Source organism: Synchiropus splendidus, chromosome 7 (assembly GCF_027744825.2).
Source record: "Synchiropus splendidus isolate RoL2022-P1 chromosome 7, RoL_Sspl_1.0, whole genome shotgun sequence".
NCBI lineage: Eukaryota > Metazoa > Chordata > Actinopteri > Syngnathiformes > Callionymidae > Synchiropus > Synchiropus splendidus.
In genome coordinates, this window is record NC_071340.1 from 9,928,082 (window position 1) to 9,943,131 (window position 15,050).

Genomic DNA, 15,050 nt, shown 5'->3' on the forward strand with positions numbered 1-15,050 from the left:
TGGTTGACGTGTTTTCAGTTTTCAAAACCTCATTTCACAAGTCCAGGCTAAGGACATTTCCAGTGTGAGCCAAGATGAAAGTGGATAATAATGTTAGAGAAAAGGAAAGAAGCTTGTGTGTCACTGTATTGCAGCCCTCCATGTGGGTATTCAGCGTGTTGCATAACATTAACCCTTGGTCCCCTCTATTCTCAGCGCGGGGTGGTGGGGACGAAGGGGGTGAAAGAAGGTTTCTAAGGAACTGACATCACCACCTCCCTTCCTTTCAGTTTTGGGACCCCCCCTCCTCTTTATACTCTCATTTCTCTCTCTCTTTACTCTATTCAGGGCAAGTCCTCGATTGGCCGGATCACGATGGCAATCAGCCCGGCCCCCTCTGTCAAAGCCAGCCCATCCCTCCACCTTCTTGCTTTTCAACTTTCTCTCTCTTCTGCGCAACACACAACAGCACGGTCCCACACCCAACACAACGTGCCTGCATGCCTGAAATCGGAAGCATCCAACACAGTCAAGGAAAATCCACCTACGGAACTTCATCCTGCGGATCATGTAGCGACCGCATCTGTGGGGCCATCTGCATCATACATTCATTATTTCTGAATATATACATTTAGACGCAGCACTCATATAGCGCGGGGTCATCTGTAAACAAGTCGGTTATTTATAAACAATGGGGTGATACGCACATTTTCGTGCATAGTGTGTGCGAGAGAAAGGATTAGCTGGATTAGCCTTCCTCCCAGTGGGGACCCCCTGTGGTTATGAGGAAGCCCCCAAAATCAGGTCATCTTTTTGCCACCACGTCTACAGCGACCTCCCACACCTTGAGTTGCCATATTCCATGACTCAACCATGGTTGCTACTTCAGACGTCTCATTAAATAACATGCTATGCTCTGCTACTTTCAAGATTCTACTTGCACTTGAGCGTCATCTTGAACCACAGCAGTCATTGATCATCTTGAATCTTTATTACAAAGCTACATCTCGGCAACTCTTTGCTCTTCTGTGAACAGCCTTTAACGTTCTCAGCTGCTTCCTCCGATCACCTTAGATGCTTGCCCCAGAACATCAGACCCCACCTGTTGTTCTTCAGCTAAATGTATGCCATCTGTTGTTCCACTGACTTTCCTCCATTCAACCTTAGTTCATTACGGTATAAATCGCCATACAAAGAATTGACTTAAAGCTTCTACAGATCAATTAACATTATGAATAATTCTTTATTGCTAAATCTGAATGAAATCCCCAGCACTCCAGCATGGCCTTAACTTAAATCAGTTCTTGTTTATCCCTATACCTGACAAAGCACATCTCCAAAACGACAAATACTGCAAACCACAACGCGTAATAGAAATAAAAATAAATAACAAGAGGCAAACGAAACGGGCAGTACTCAGAGAAAGTATTTTACATAGCAATAAGGCAGGAGGCTACAGTCGATCCAGACCAGATTTTATTTTATTTTATTTTATTTTATTTTATTTTATTTTATTTTATTTTATTTTATTTTATTTTATTTTATTTTATTTTATTTTTTCCAAAACACTTTCCTAGTTTGTGGGGTCCCCACTCACCATGGCAATAAATTAAATTCTGATTCTGATTCTGAATAAGGTTCCGAAAAGGTCCCTAAAAGCTTGTGATGGCATCACCTTCTTACAATGATTAAGACTAATAGAAAAAAAGACAAGTTTAAAATCAAATGAGAGTAGATGGAGATGACTCACGACAGGAAAAGGAGCAAGAGAAAGACAACCATTGTAGCTCAAGGACATGGTGAATGGTGACTTGAGGAGAGGCGTGACTTGTTCTAGGTGAAAGGTGGAGGAGACTTGCTGTGGCTGATGGGAAATGCAGACAAAAAAAGACTGAAGTTTTTCGCATAACTCCTCATTTTTAGGACAGAAAGCCAACCAGCCACGTGAGCAACTTTTGGAACTAACTGCCAGCCAGGCAAAAGACAAGTTTTTTTTTTAAAGATTAATGTGCAAAATACAGCTTTTTACTTATATTTGATAAAGCCATTACTAAGCAGAGACCTGATGTGACCCAGACTAACCCATAGGTCCCCCAATCTCTGGTGCTAGGAAAGGGCTGCAACACCAAGTCAGAGTGGGAGAAACCAGGGGAAGTGCTGTGTCGGACAGCTGTGGAATATCTCCCTTACGTGGCCGCACACCCGTGAGCACCATGACCCCTGACACAAATGTGACACCCCAGCTGCCAAACCCTGCCCCCACCCTCGTCTCCTAACACCCACCCATAGCACCCAACTCGCCCCTCCTTGGCTCATCATTAGCATATGTATGGATACCCTCGCCCCTGATTATGCTAATCACCTGTCTGTCCCCTGCAGCCTCTGAAATGGGTGTATTTAGCAGTCGGCTGGCTCCCAATGCAGCTTCCCCTGAGCCCGAGGTGTACATTCACACACTCCTCAATGGGCAGATTCTTCCACGTTGCTGCCTTCATTCAGGTCTAACCCTTCCCTCCCAACCATGCACCTCAGCCACCCGTGGAAAAAAAAGCTATTCAGCACCATTGGTTTCATGGAGCAGTGGAAGTGCGATAATGTGATGAAGGAAATATTAAAAAGATCAGTCTCCTTGACTGTATGAACTTTGTCAATTTATTTGATTTATCAGATGGACAAAAGTATGATGGACTTCGAACACATGGCATAAAGTTGGGGTGTAAAGGACACATGAAAGTCTAGTTAAAATCCTTCGGTCACATATATCAGACTCAAGTCCCAGAGGCCAAATGCATCCCACCAAGTCATTTTATGTGGTCTACAACAGCTTTAAAAACATCAACAATCAAGTTGTTTTCCGCCAAAAAAATGTTTCCTCAGGGAAGTGCCTACTGACATAGGTGGTCAGTCTCAGAACTTAATACAGATTCACAAAGAAGTTTTAGCGCAATAGCAAAATACAAGAATGTGTGGAATGTTGTTGCGTTCCATCAGTTTTATTGGAGTGAGTGAGTAATAGACAGCCTGCCAATGTTGTTATCAACATCGTTTCTCACTGTAACAAAAGAGACGCCACAGATGTGTTAATATTTAGATTTAACATAAACATATAAAGCTCTGCAGGAAATCCTGAAAACAGATACAAATATATTTGCTGAAAAGCAAAGTAAATACGGAACACAAAAAAAATGATCATCTATATTGTAATACCTACAAAGACTACAGGAATAAAAAGCATCTCAAGTGTACCAAACCGATTCAACTGATGAAGTTGCCTAGATTTTAGAAATGGTTGGCAGCCAGAGGACATCGACTTGTCATCTGCTCTCAAAGATGCACTTGTGAGCATTATTTCAATTTCAATAAAGCTTCTTTACGGTACCAGGACCCACGCAAAATAGGCTGCCATTATATTGTAGCTGACTTGTTCACCTTATAAGTAGCATAAACAGCCATACTACTACAGAGAGTTACCACACATTAACACCCCATGAAAGCTGAAGTGACAATTTATAAAGTGTCAAGAGGAGAAACACAAGAGTTTCACTGTTGGTCTGAAAGACTTGCAAGTCGAACTTTCAAAGCAGTAAGGCTGTTCAATAGTATATTGTTCTCCCATGCAGTTGTCCACTGAAATGTAATAATGGTTGCAAACAGGAGCTGTATGCTCTAGTGAAGAAACATTGAAAACAGTGGTGTTTTGGATTCAAACTGAACATACGGTTCTAAACAATCTGGCACTTAGGAGCTTGTTCTCAGTCTCCATGCTCGCAGAGCTTCACATCGGTGCCTGTCAAATCTAAGCCAGGTGAGGCCTCCCACCCCCCCGCTGCCTTTCACGGTCTGTGATTGGCCGGCAGCCCAGCCTTAACAGACCATGACATGAGCCTGAAGAGCCAATCTCAAGCAGCCATCTCACTGTCATTTCCTGGAAAGATTCCCCCGTGATTCCAGGTATCCCAAAATCATGCATTCCTTAGTGTGAATGCAAGGCAACCACATAGCGTAACAAGAGTTACATAAATGACAATCTAACCATATGTCAAGCTATATTTGAATACAATACCATGAACAGCACATGGAGAGCAACGATCCTTTCATGGAACAAGTGCATTACTACTCAATCCCATTGATAAACTCCATAAGGATGCTTTTGCACCACTGGGGTAGTGTCATTCCAACACACTAGAAAGGTTGTCATAAAAGCTTTTTGTCGTCATACTCGACTGTTTTCAGCACTAGGGCTATAAATGATTCCTCTATGCTATAAAGGTCCACTGGCATTGAGTCCATATATTGCAATCACTTCTCTAGCGCCGCAGTTGAAAATGCGTATATCAACTATGTTATCCTTCACTTGTAAAGCAACCTAGAGGGTAAAAGGGTTCGAAAGGGTGACCACATAGAGTGGGAAAAAATGCAATGCATTATGAGCTGTTAGGTAAACTTTGATGTGTGTTTATGACACATATGCATGTTGCAGTGTACGGTGCAAATATGCTCACTTCCACGGCCGCTTTGGCAACACATTGGTTTACAGTTGTTCTCTTTTCAAAAGTGGAGGAACAGCCATTTTTTTAATGGATGTAAAGAAGACGACTTCTGTTACTGAAAAGTTTGGCGGTCCTCCATGTATCCTTCTCAAAGTTGACAGGTCCGATGTAGCGACGATAACCATTAGCAGCTCTTGAGTTTAGATCCGATATCTCACCAGCCAACGTATTTCCAGATGGCTCGTGACTATGAAGCGTCTACCTCAGTGTATGCAAATGCAAGCTTTTAAGCCAATAGGAATGTTAGGAATTGATGCTGCCGTGGTTAATAATCATTAAAAAAAATATACATTTGTTTTATGAGAAAAAGAGATTTGGTAAATTTGAAAATGTTGGACCCTTAATCACTGAAAAATGTATGTGTTTGTGAGATGGGGTGCATTGGACTTTGGCTTTCTATTCCCTGCAGTGGCATCCACTTCATTAGATTATATAAGCATGTCACAGCAAGCAAGGGTTTCCTATGCAGTGTGAAGTTACTTTATTGTACAATGTAATATGTGTCTCTTGCAACTTTTCCTGATTCGACTTTAAAATAACATTCTAGTTCTGTAGAATGAGCCAAACTTCCACCCTCCTCTTCGGCATCTTTGTGTGGCACCGGTCTAATTGCAGTTCCTGCGAGAATAGATGACGTTCATCCGTAGGAATTGCAAAACTATATTGCTACGCAAGCCATGTGCGCCACAGGGGCTGAAAAATTCCAACCACATACAGAGTTTATAGTTTGCCGAAAAAACCCTCTGGCTCCGAAACGCATCAGTCCTCACCCTGATGTACCGTAGGCACAAACACACTGCCACCACTATACTCCAACTTCTTCCTTCACTCCGTCGTCCCCCAAACATACACACACACTTTTCCCTTTGCTGTTTTGTACTTTCTCCACCCCTCTGGCAGTCAGCGCTGTGAGGGAGGGAAGAGAGGAAAGGGGAAGAGGGAGAGAGCAAGAGGGGGAGTGAAGGAAAGGAGGGAGGCCAGACCACCCTGCTCTCATGGCAGGGCTGAGTGTTTACATTGCCGTGGCTCACTCTGTAATACATCTGGCATTCTGAGGCCACTCTCTCCAGCCAGGGACGGAGGAGAGGTGGGGGGAGGCCGGGTAAAGAGAGAGACCTTTCTGGCGGAGAGGAAAATAGAGGTATACAAGAGAGAGAGGTATACAAGAGAGAGCAAGAGGACGTAGAGGGGGAGGGTGGTTTTCTCCAGTCTCTAGTGGTCGGTCATTCACGGGGCTCTGGTTTTTGAATAAGAGCGCCTGAAAGAATGCAAATGTAAACAGAGAGCTTGGAGGCATCTCAGGATGTCATTTGTGAATGGGAGTGCGTTCACCTTGAGCGCTACGCACGCACACAGCACAGTTATGGAACATTCTGAAAGTTATTACACTCTGAGAGCTAATATGCACACTAGCATGCTTTCTGCAGGGGAAGAGCCAGGTTGAGAAAAGTCCACGTACAGTACCAGAGGCGCAATGTTTCCCCACGCTAAATCCCTCACCAGCTTGCCTGTACTTTTCATCAACTCATAAAGCTTAACACAACACGCTGGAATGTTATTTCTTCTGCTGTGGTTTAATCCTGTTTGTAGTGGACAGATAAACACACATTTAATTGAGTTCACTTTAGAGATAGAATTGCACGATGGCGTGTGCAACTGAAAAGGAAACTACGGGTGATGCATGAGACCATGCCTTCGCATACTTGTCCTTTATTTTTGGGGGGTGCATCATGTGCGACACATCAAACACCTGATAATCGAGTCAGGCCAACCGCAGCCCTCTCTGGGGACGCTCCTTCATTTCCACCCTCTACATCTTCAGGATGCCACTGCTTCTTTTGTTGCACATAACATCACTCCACTCCCTGCTCTAATGCCATTACCAGCAGAACAACAAAACAACCACTGACTTGACTTGTAATCATACCAGATACAAAACAGACATCGGGGAGAGGGGGGAGCGTTTAAACAGAGTTACAGTCTCACCAACTGCATTGTCTGATCTTCAACCTGCAAGATACATACATGGACTGGAACATTCTAAAGTGGTGTGGCATAACATTTTGACATTAGAATGCCAATAAACATTCAGCAAGAAAAATCAAAAACATATGAGAGCACTTTATGTGCCATGCATCTTCATGTAGGATAAATGCAGACCTCAATCTGTTTGCTTGCTTTGAAACTAAAGATGTAAGAGTAAATCAGACTTCTATTAGCATGTAAAACAAGAACAGCCTGGCTTTGTGTACATCAAAATCCTTGCAAGAACTATTCAATTTTTCTAATTTTTAACTCAAAATTTTCAGCTGGCTATACCTCCTGGAGAATTATGGTTGTCCTGAAAGTAGAGGAGGGGTTTTGAAGTAAGATCCCACTCATGGTGACCACCATCTCAGTGTAATATAGATTTATTTGGACAGGGGTGATACCACTTTTTAAAAATAGACTGGTAAAACTATCCTCCAACATTTGCCAGCACAAAATACAGGCCTTTCCTTCACTATAAGTCCAATTTAACATGCATTAGTATTCAAGGGCTAGTCACATTACTGCACAACCTCATGTAGAATTAAGATGCATGTCAGTCTCTGTGTGTACCACTTTAAAGGTGTATTACACAGAATTCAGGACCAATTGTCAAATCAAAACCACTGCCCTCTGCTGGAGGACACATGTCAAAAATGTAAGAAATGATGAATGTTAATGCCCTCCTCATTCTGGCCGGCAGATGAACGTTCTGGACATTAGCAATGGTGCATGACAGCTGCAACCATCTTGCACCACTGCCTTCCACCACCCTCTGCTGCGACTCCTCACTCTGCACCCCTGCCACAGGGTGAGTATCAGGTGAGCTTTTAAATAGCGGGGCCTCCGCAAGATGACCTCAGGGACCCAAGGGTCTCTCCCTTTGGCCCCTGGCCTTTACACTATGCCCCCCAAGAAAGCCCTAGAAGACTCCCTCCAGGCTACGTCCGAACCTCAGCTCTTTAGTTGTAACTCGGCCTTCGTTGCTCAAAACCATTACTCACGAAATCATCTGACTACAATCATCCACGATCTGTCCGCTAAAGCTACAGGCTAACCACAACTCAGCCCAGATTACCCAACAAATTCAGCTCATCTTCCTCTCCACTTCAACCATTCTCCAGAGCGCAGACTTCAAAAGGCCCCTCTTAAACTTCTCCTCGCTGGACCCTCTCACCCCCATCAACAGAGCCCCATAACCACAACCCAGCTCTCTCCAAACAGCACCGGAGCGAGAAAGTGAAGGCCCGTCCGACAGGAAGGCCAGTGTTTATGTGATACTGTTTTAATTAGAGGCAGGTGCTGCTGCTATTTTCTTTACAATTTAGCCTGTGTTTGCATGAACCCAGAATGCCAGAGGATGGCTCCACTTTCCATCCACAGTCGGGAGGAACTCTCTACCAGTCCTGCCCCTCTGTTCCACATCCAGGGCTGCTGGATTAGACTGACCCATAGTGCGATCATCTAAATGCAAAACCCAGAGCAGAAGAAACCGACAAATGGGGGCGAAGACAACGCACGCGTTGGCAATGGGCTTAGATTAGCAAACACCACTGTCAACGAACGGTGATGCTAATGGTTCCAATAAAGCTCACCATTCTATGACAATGGAGCTCTCATCTTACTTCAGTTGCTGGTGCGTCTCTGTTGCCCATTAAATGAAAGATGTTTCAAACCTTGATTGTGAGTTACTGGCTATTTTCACTCTGCATTGGTCTCTAAACAAACATGCAAAACCTTAACATTGATGACTTTTGGAAACGATTGCAAAGAAACCTGCTGCTCTTGCAATTCAGCGAGCAGATTACGGTGTTCTGCAACAAGACGGACTTCAGGATTAGGTATTATGGTGCGTTCACATTAAAAAGATTCAGTACAGGACTAAAACTAAGAGATGTCAACAGCCTGATAAGACGTTCTCACCACTATGATCAGTTTAGACAGAAATACAAGCAAAGAGCACACTGTTCGTGTACATATTTTTGAAGGACTATTCTACTGTCAACACCATCACAACATGGTTTATTCATCGAGTGTTCATCCTAGAGGAGACATTTTTGACAGTCAGTGTCATAAAACCAGCTCAGGAAGCCACAGATAGTCCTGTCATGTTTCTGATCAGTCACCTTGGCAGTTGATTGTCGATGAGTCAAAATTACAGGCTTGTACTTAATAGGCAGTTAAAGGCAACATTGTAAGCTTGTGTGGGTCTGGCGTGACTTGCTATTGCGTCCAGGAGAACAAGACCATGCTATTTAAAAAAGAGAGCACATTTCTTAATGAAACCTGAACAATCAGGATTACGGCTTGAAGGAAAAAGAATTCGTTTGCTGTCATCTCTCTTAACAGGGTTTTTTTTTTTTTTTTAAATAACAAGAGCCCATCAGTCAGCGAAGGTTTGACACAAACGCCTCTTTGTGCCGACGCAAGTCTCACTCCCAATTTGTCTCTGTCAGTTTGTCTAATAAACAGAACTTCCTGTGTCGGAGTGTTTATATACAGTGCTGTGTGAGAAGAGACTCTCCTGGCAAACGCTGCAGCACGTGAGTGAGCGTAGAATAAACACAGCAGTCAGTCCTCGACGGCCGATCACCTCAGCGCCATCGGGAAGAATGTGACAACAGACACATTAGATGGCCGGTGCACGCATATGACCCGGCCCGATGGTGGAATCGAGACAGCTGAGATGATGGGAGAGTGTGTGCGTCCGCGGGCCACACAGCTTTTCAGGCGGGGTCGTTCGCGGGTCGCCTGCGGAGGGCAGTTCCAAATGAAACATAAACAGCCGCTCTTGTCCTCTCCTCCTCTCTCTTCTTCTTCCTCTCCAACGATGGGCCGGTCCCCCAGCACGGCCCAGCACTGCGTTCCATAGTCCAGGCAGAACTAATCTATCCCTCAGCTGTGCAGTCTAATCTAAACAAACAGATCTCTCCCTACCAACATCTGGAACCCCTCATGTACAGGACCTAGGAAACCACCACAGCCTGCTCTCTCTGTCGGCGTCTGTGCGAGCATGAACTGGTCGCTGTGTCAGCCGCTGGGAGTTCAAGCTGTAGACATCTAACAGAGGTCAGTGGACCAGCTTTACTGGATCCCCATCTCATGCTCACCTACAAGTGAGCTTTTCAATAAACATGGGTGTCAAGCATTTCACGCTGATATGTTTCAATCAAAAATGTCATGTTGGGTTTCCATGAATATACTTCTCTTGGTGCCAAATATGCCTTCATTGCTAATAAATATGTCTTCTTTCGCACACAGTCTAGGCTGAAGAACATTATCGTTGCCCATAACACAGAAACGTACAGACATCCAACGCATTAAATAAATAAAAAAAGACCTATTATAATAGTTGATGCTTCAGTGTTGACGCCTGAGGCGCAGCAGAAACAGCTTCATCCAGGCTAAAGCAAGCCATCAGCTGGACTTAGAGAAGTCTCTCTCCCATAGTCATATGTATCTTAAAAGTCTGATCTTAGGACTGAGTCAACAACTCATCTTTCTCAGCTGTCAGGTCAGAGCACTGATGGTCATCCTAGTGCTGGTGCATCACATGCATGAGCAGATGACAGCAAAAGTGCAGTCGTTGTTTCACACATCATTTTTTTTAAAAGCAGACAGCTGCACTTTTTGTGTCATAATTGATCCACTTGGCTCTTATTTTGTCTAAAACAGTTGGAAAAGTGGAGACGTGACATTGGAACAGGCATGAAAACATCTGGAAAATGTCATTCTCAATAATCATTTTGAAACTTTGAGCCTCTGTCAGTCCATCTTGTCGTGAGTTTTATACGAGACAAACTATCCTGCCTGTAAAAACAGTGGGCTCTTCCTACAGGGGACTCCCAGCTGCTTAAAAGCCAGCCAACTGCGTCTGCGTAACAAAATACAAGACCGTGTTGTCTGTCGGACCCCTGCTGCAGCACGCAAGGACACACAAGCTGACCCGGGAGGTGGAGAGCGCTCGTCTGTCCACAACTGATTAAGAAAACAGAGGGGTCACCGGTGATGAATTCTATTTGTAAATGTATAGTCACATGGCCAAAAAATGCTTATCCAATTTCTGAGAAAAAAGTCTGCTCCTCCATTCATGACTCCACCAGCCGACTCTAGCTCTGAGTGCTGGAATGTGGATCAAAGGGAAGGGGAAAAAAAGCACAGCCCCGAACCCGCCACGGCACCACCCATAGACAGATCTCCCCTTTTCCTTACTCTACACTTTCTTACGTTTGTTTGGGGGTTTTTTTTCAAGAAGAGAAGGCAACGACGACAGAGTGATCCGTCTGTTCCACAAACACCCATTCCTGTCTTCACGCCACTTTTTTTCAAGCAGCCAGAGACAAATCTTGCTGGAAAGTTGAGAGCTCTCCAAAACCAGACCACACACAGCCTTGGAGAATTCAACTGCTGGGGGCAGGCAGACACACACTCACACACACTCAAACACTCTCACAAAATGGCGGCTTCGCAAAAAAAAAAAAAAACCTCCTCTATCCCCCAAATCAGCTAATTATAACTTTATTCCTAAAGACATTTAAGCTGCATTACAAGCTATGAATGCTACAAGAGCACAAGCAATAAACATTTTTGAAACTCAGTTCAATGGCATCAACTTTTCGGAAAGTGTGACGACCATATCAAGCATCAAATAACGATATGAGTAGCTTACCTTCCACCCAGAGTTTCTCCACATCCGTCTCCAAATTAGCTGCCCGTAAGCCCAGAGCGAAGGCTCCAAAAATCATGAGGCCCACCACCAAAAACTTTCCGCAGTTCTTTTGAATGTAGCAACCAAGCCTGAACAAAAGTCTCTGGAACTTTGCTCTCAGCCATAGAGGTGCTTTTCTCCCAGTTGCCTTCCCCTAAAAACACCAGAGAGAAACATTGGTTTTCATTGTTTTAGAGCAGAAAAGGTGAGTGGCAGGAAATTGAATATGACATGGGACAAACATTTATGCCTGTAATGCTCATTTAGTTCAAATTATCTTCATGTAATAACAGACTTGTAAGGCAAAGAATGATACTTCAACATTTAAATCTGTACACTGAGTATAAAGTGATGTACTTGTTTAAAACACTTCACAAATGTAATGGGGCAAAAGACAGCGCTTGTGATGATAAAGCAGTTTAACTTGAATACACTTTTGTTTATCAAGCATGTCAATGTATAGCAGAATAACAAATCTTTCTACACTTAAATGATTGAATATAATTATATTATTACCGCCTATATTTTTAGAATGCTTGCTTCCAGTTTGGTTCTCTGAAGGTGTCTCCCTGAAAATAGGTGTTTCAATCCACTGCGAGTGGTCTGCTGTTTAAAAGCATGGTTCTTCATTTTTTTTTTTTTTTTAATTAACAGCGTTTCTAGTTACTGGTTTACTCGCTATTAAAGAATACTTTGGATGTCGGTCAGTAGGAAGCAGCTCTACAACATGCTGATGATTGAAAAGCGCTCTGAGAATTGAGCATGTTTGAAAGAACTTAATGCTTTAAAACATTACATCCTCTACAGCCCCATTTATTAAGAACAGCTCCAGATAACAATAAGTCATTGAATCAGCATTGAAATAACATCAGGAAAAAGCATTTTCAACATCGAAAGTGCCTTTCATCATTGAAGCAACGATAACATTTCAACCAATTCTGACCATTAATCAATGTAATTCAATGTTGACTCAATCCAGATTTTTGAACCTTGACCAAAAACAATCCATCTAACCAAAATCTAACGTTGAACCAATGTCCTCTGCAATCTGGAGCTCCACTTGATGTTGTGTCTATGGCTATAGGGAGCAGCTCTCCACCTTCACGGTTATACATACGCTTTAATAAGAAAGTGGAGGTGAAATACTGTCACATCACATTGTGCAGTGTTGACATGTTTCTACAGACAGTCATTCATTAATATTTTTAGTGGTCAATTACCTAATAGTTACTATATAATAACAGGATAATGACACTTGAGCATCAGTGTAAAGTTGTAGTGTGTCACAGGTTCAGTGTTTAGTCTGTCCCTAAAGAGCTGCGCTGTAACTGATTCTTCCATATATACCATGTACCACATTAAAGTGGCGTGTCACTGAACGATGACATCGTCCCAATCCACTCGACTTCTTCAAATCTTTTCGAACTGATATTTTTACACCACACACATAGCGCTGATTTTAAACATCCCCAGTGAGCACATGTGGTGCGAGAGCCCCAAACACACACACACACACACACACACGCCCCGTGTGTTCCAACCTGCGCGGGGAGCAATATTTATGAACGGAAGAGGGCAGACACATGGATTTGAAAAGTGAAGTCAAATTGGACGCGGTGGTTCCCACAATGTGTCTGCGGCTTTTATTTTGAAATCACCATGTGCCGTGTGAGTAGAAGCAGCGTGTTTTGACTTCTTAGTGACACGGGGAGACGGTATCGGCGTGTAGCGTGGTGTTCTCGGGGAGCCCAAATGACAACAGCTCCTCCGCACTTTCCCCACAATGAAAGTTGGACAAACAAGCAGACAGAAGGATGAGAAGTGGAAGCACCTCGTTGATCTGCTCCAAAGCGAAGCCCGCATCGCAGTAACTCGGCCGCTGCAAATACTCCAAATCCAGCGGTGCGTTGCGGGCAAAGTCCCCCCTGCTCCTCCGCGTTATCCTCGGCCGGTCGGGGTCTCTGTTTTCCTGCTCGGAGGGCGCATTAGCAGCCGAGGCCATGTTGCGGGGACTGCGAGGTTGCCCACTTTATAGTATTTCCCCAAAACAGCGTAGCGATATCCCAAGTTTCACTCTCGGAGAGCTCACATCCGTCAAGTAGGACTTCATACTCCGGTCGGAGACGGCGAGTCAAAGTCTGCGCCTTCCATCCCCACATTTCGTGATCCGGAGGTCTCCGCCGCTTCCACCTCACACACCGAGTCCCGCAGAGAAAAGTAGCCGAGAAGTGAGGAGTCTCTCTCAGAAGGCGAGGAGGCTATTCCCGAGTGGTGCGGTGAGAAAGCTCGATGGTGGGATCATTGTGCTGAGATCTCTGTGGTCTTCCCCCCCTGGGTCAGCTTCTGCGATTCAATAGCAGAGGAGAAAAAGACCTCTCTCCATTTGGAGGCAGAGGAGGAGGAGGCGGAGGCGGAGGGAAGCAGGGGAGGAGGAGGAGGGAAAAGGAGACTCGAGATCCCGCCTCTGGGGCTGTCAGATTTCAGGAGTTCCTCGCATCTGATTGGTTCCAGAAGGGCAAAAATTACTCAGCAAACACGACTATTATTAGCTGCTTAGCAACAGCTCACTAAAGTAGAGACCACCCAGGCGGGGAGACCTCGTGTGTGTGCGTGGATCTCCAGGCTCGATCCCGGGACCAACCCGCCTCGCGCGACGGGTGTTCGCTTCCTCCGCGGCTCGCACCGCCGACTGAGATCCGCGTGGGATAAACCCATCGACGATTGTCAGAGGCGCGTTTTACACTTCCCCGAGAGAAGGTTTGCAGAAAGCCTGATAGATTTCAATCAAGTTGAAGCTAAAACAGAAAGTTAAGTAAGTTTGGTTGGAGAAAACGATTGCGGTTTTTTCATTCAGGCTCTTTGCAAACATCAAAGTAGGAGACACCCAGGTGGATCTCCTCATCCCCCTCCTTCTTCTTGACGCCAAGGCAAATCCTCCTCCTCCACCTTCACCTATCCAGGTCATCCGCTCCTCTTCATGCCCTCTTTTACTGCATCACAAACCTCACTGGTTGTCTTTTTCTCCATATACTGTACCTGCTACCTCCAAGACCCTCATTCAATACGACAACTGCCATCCCAGTTGTCCCAGTTGACCAAGAGGAGCAGACTGGAGTCCGTGCTGTGATACATTTAAAAGACAAAGAAAAACTCAAATCTAAGTATTGCAACAGCAAAATAGGCATCGTACTCTGTGACCTTTACTAGTCTCAATTTCTGGAGGAGATCAGTTTGATGCAGTGGCAGCAGTGATGCGGTCGCTGTATTGGACCGTCGTGGTGAAGAGGGAGCTGAGTCACAAGACGAAACTCTCGATTTACCGATCGATCTACGTTCCCACCCTCACCTATGGTCACAAGCTTTAACCGAAAGGATGAGATCGCGGATACAAGCGGCTGAGATGAGTTTCCTCCGCAGGGTGGCTGGGCGCAACCTTAGAGACAGGGTGAGGAGTTCGGTCATCCGGGAGGAGCTCGGGGTGGAGCTGCTGTTCCTCAACATCGAGAGGAACCAGCTGAGGTGGCTCGGGCATCTGATCCGGATGCCCCTGGACGCCTCCCTGGGAGGTGTTCCGGGCATGTCCTACCGGGAGGAGACCCCGGGGAAGACCCAGGACTCGCTGGAGAGCTGATGTCTCCGGTCTGGCCTGGGAACGCCTCGGGATCACCCAGGATGAGCTGGAGGAGGTTTGTGCGGATCGGGAAGTTTGGGCTTCATTGCTCCGAATGCTGCCTCCACGACCCTCACCGGATAAGGTGAAGGTCAGTTTGATGGGTCAGTCATCA

General features: G+C 45.0%; 1 protein-coding gene across 1 annotated transcript in view; it reads right to left on the reverse strand.

Moving 5' to 3' along the window:
• The window catches only part of ptch1 (patched 1), a 46,699-nt gene extending 33,041 nt beyond the window's left edge, over window positions 1–13,658 (reverse strand). Inside the window, exons 1-2 of the mRNA XM_053869865.1 lie at window positions 13,097–13,658; window positions 11,227–11,419 (exon numbers count right to left, since the gene is read on the reverse strand). Of these exons, the coding sequence (XP_053725840.1) occupies window positions 11,227–11,419; window positions 13,097–13,267 (364 nt within the window). The 5' untranslated portion in view covers window positions 13,268–13,658. The remainder of the gene's footprint in view (window positions 1–11,226; window positions 11,420–13,096) is intronic.
• Between the last annotated feature and the right edge of the window lie 1,392 nt (window positions 13,659–15,050).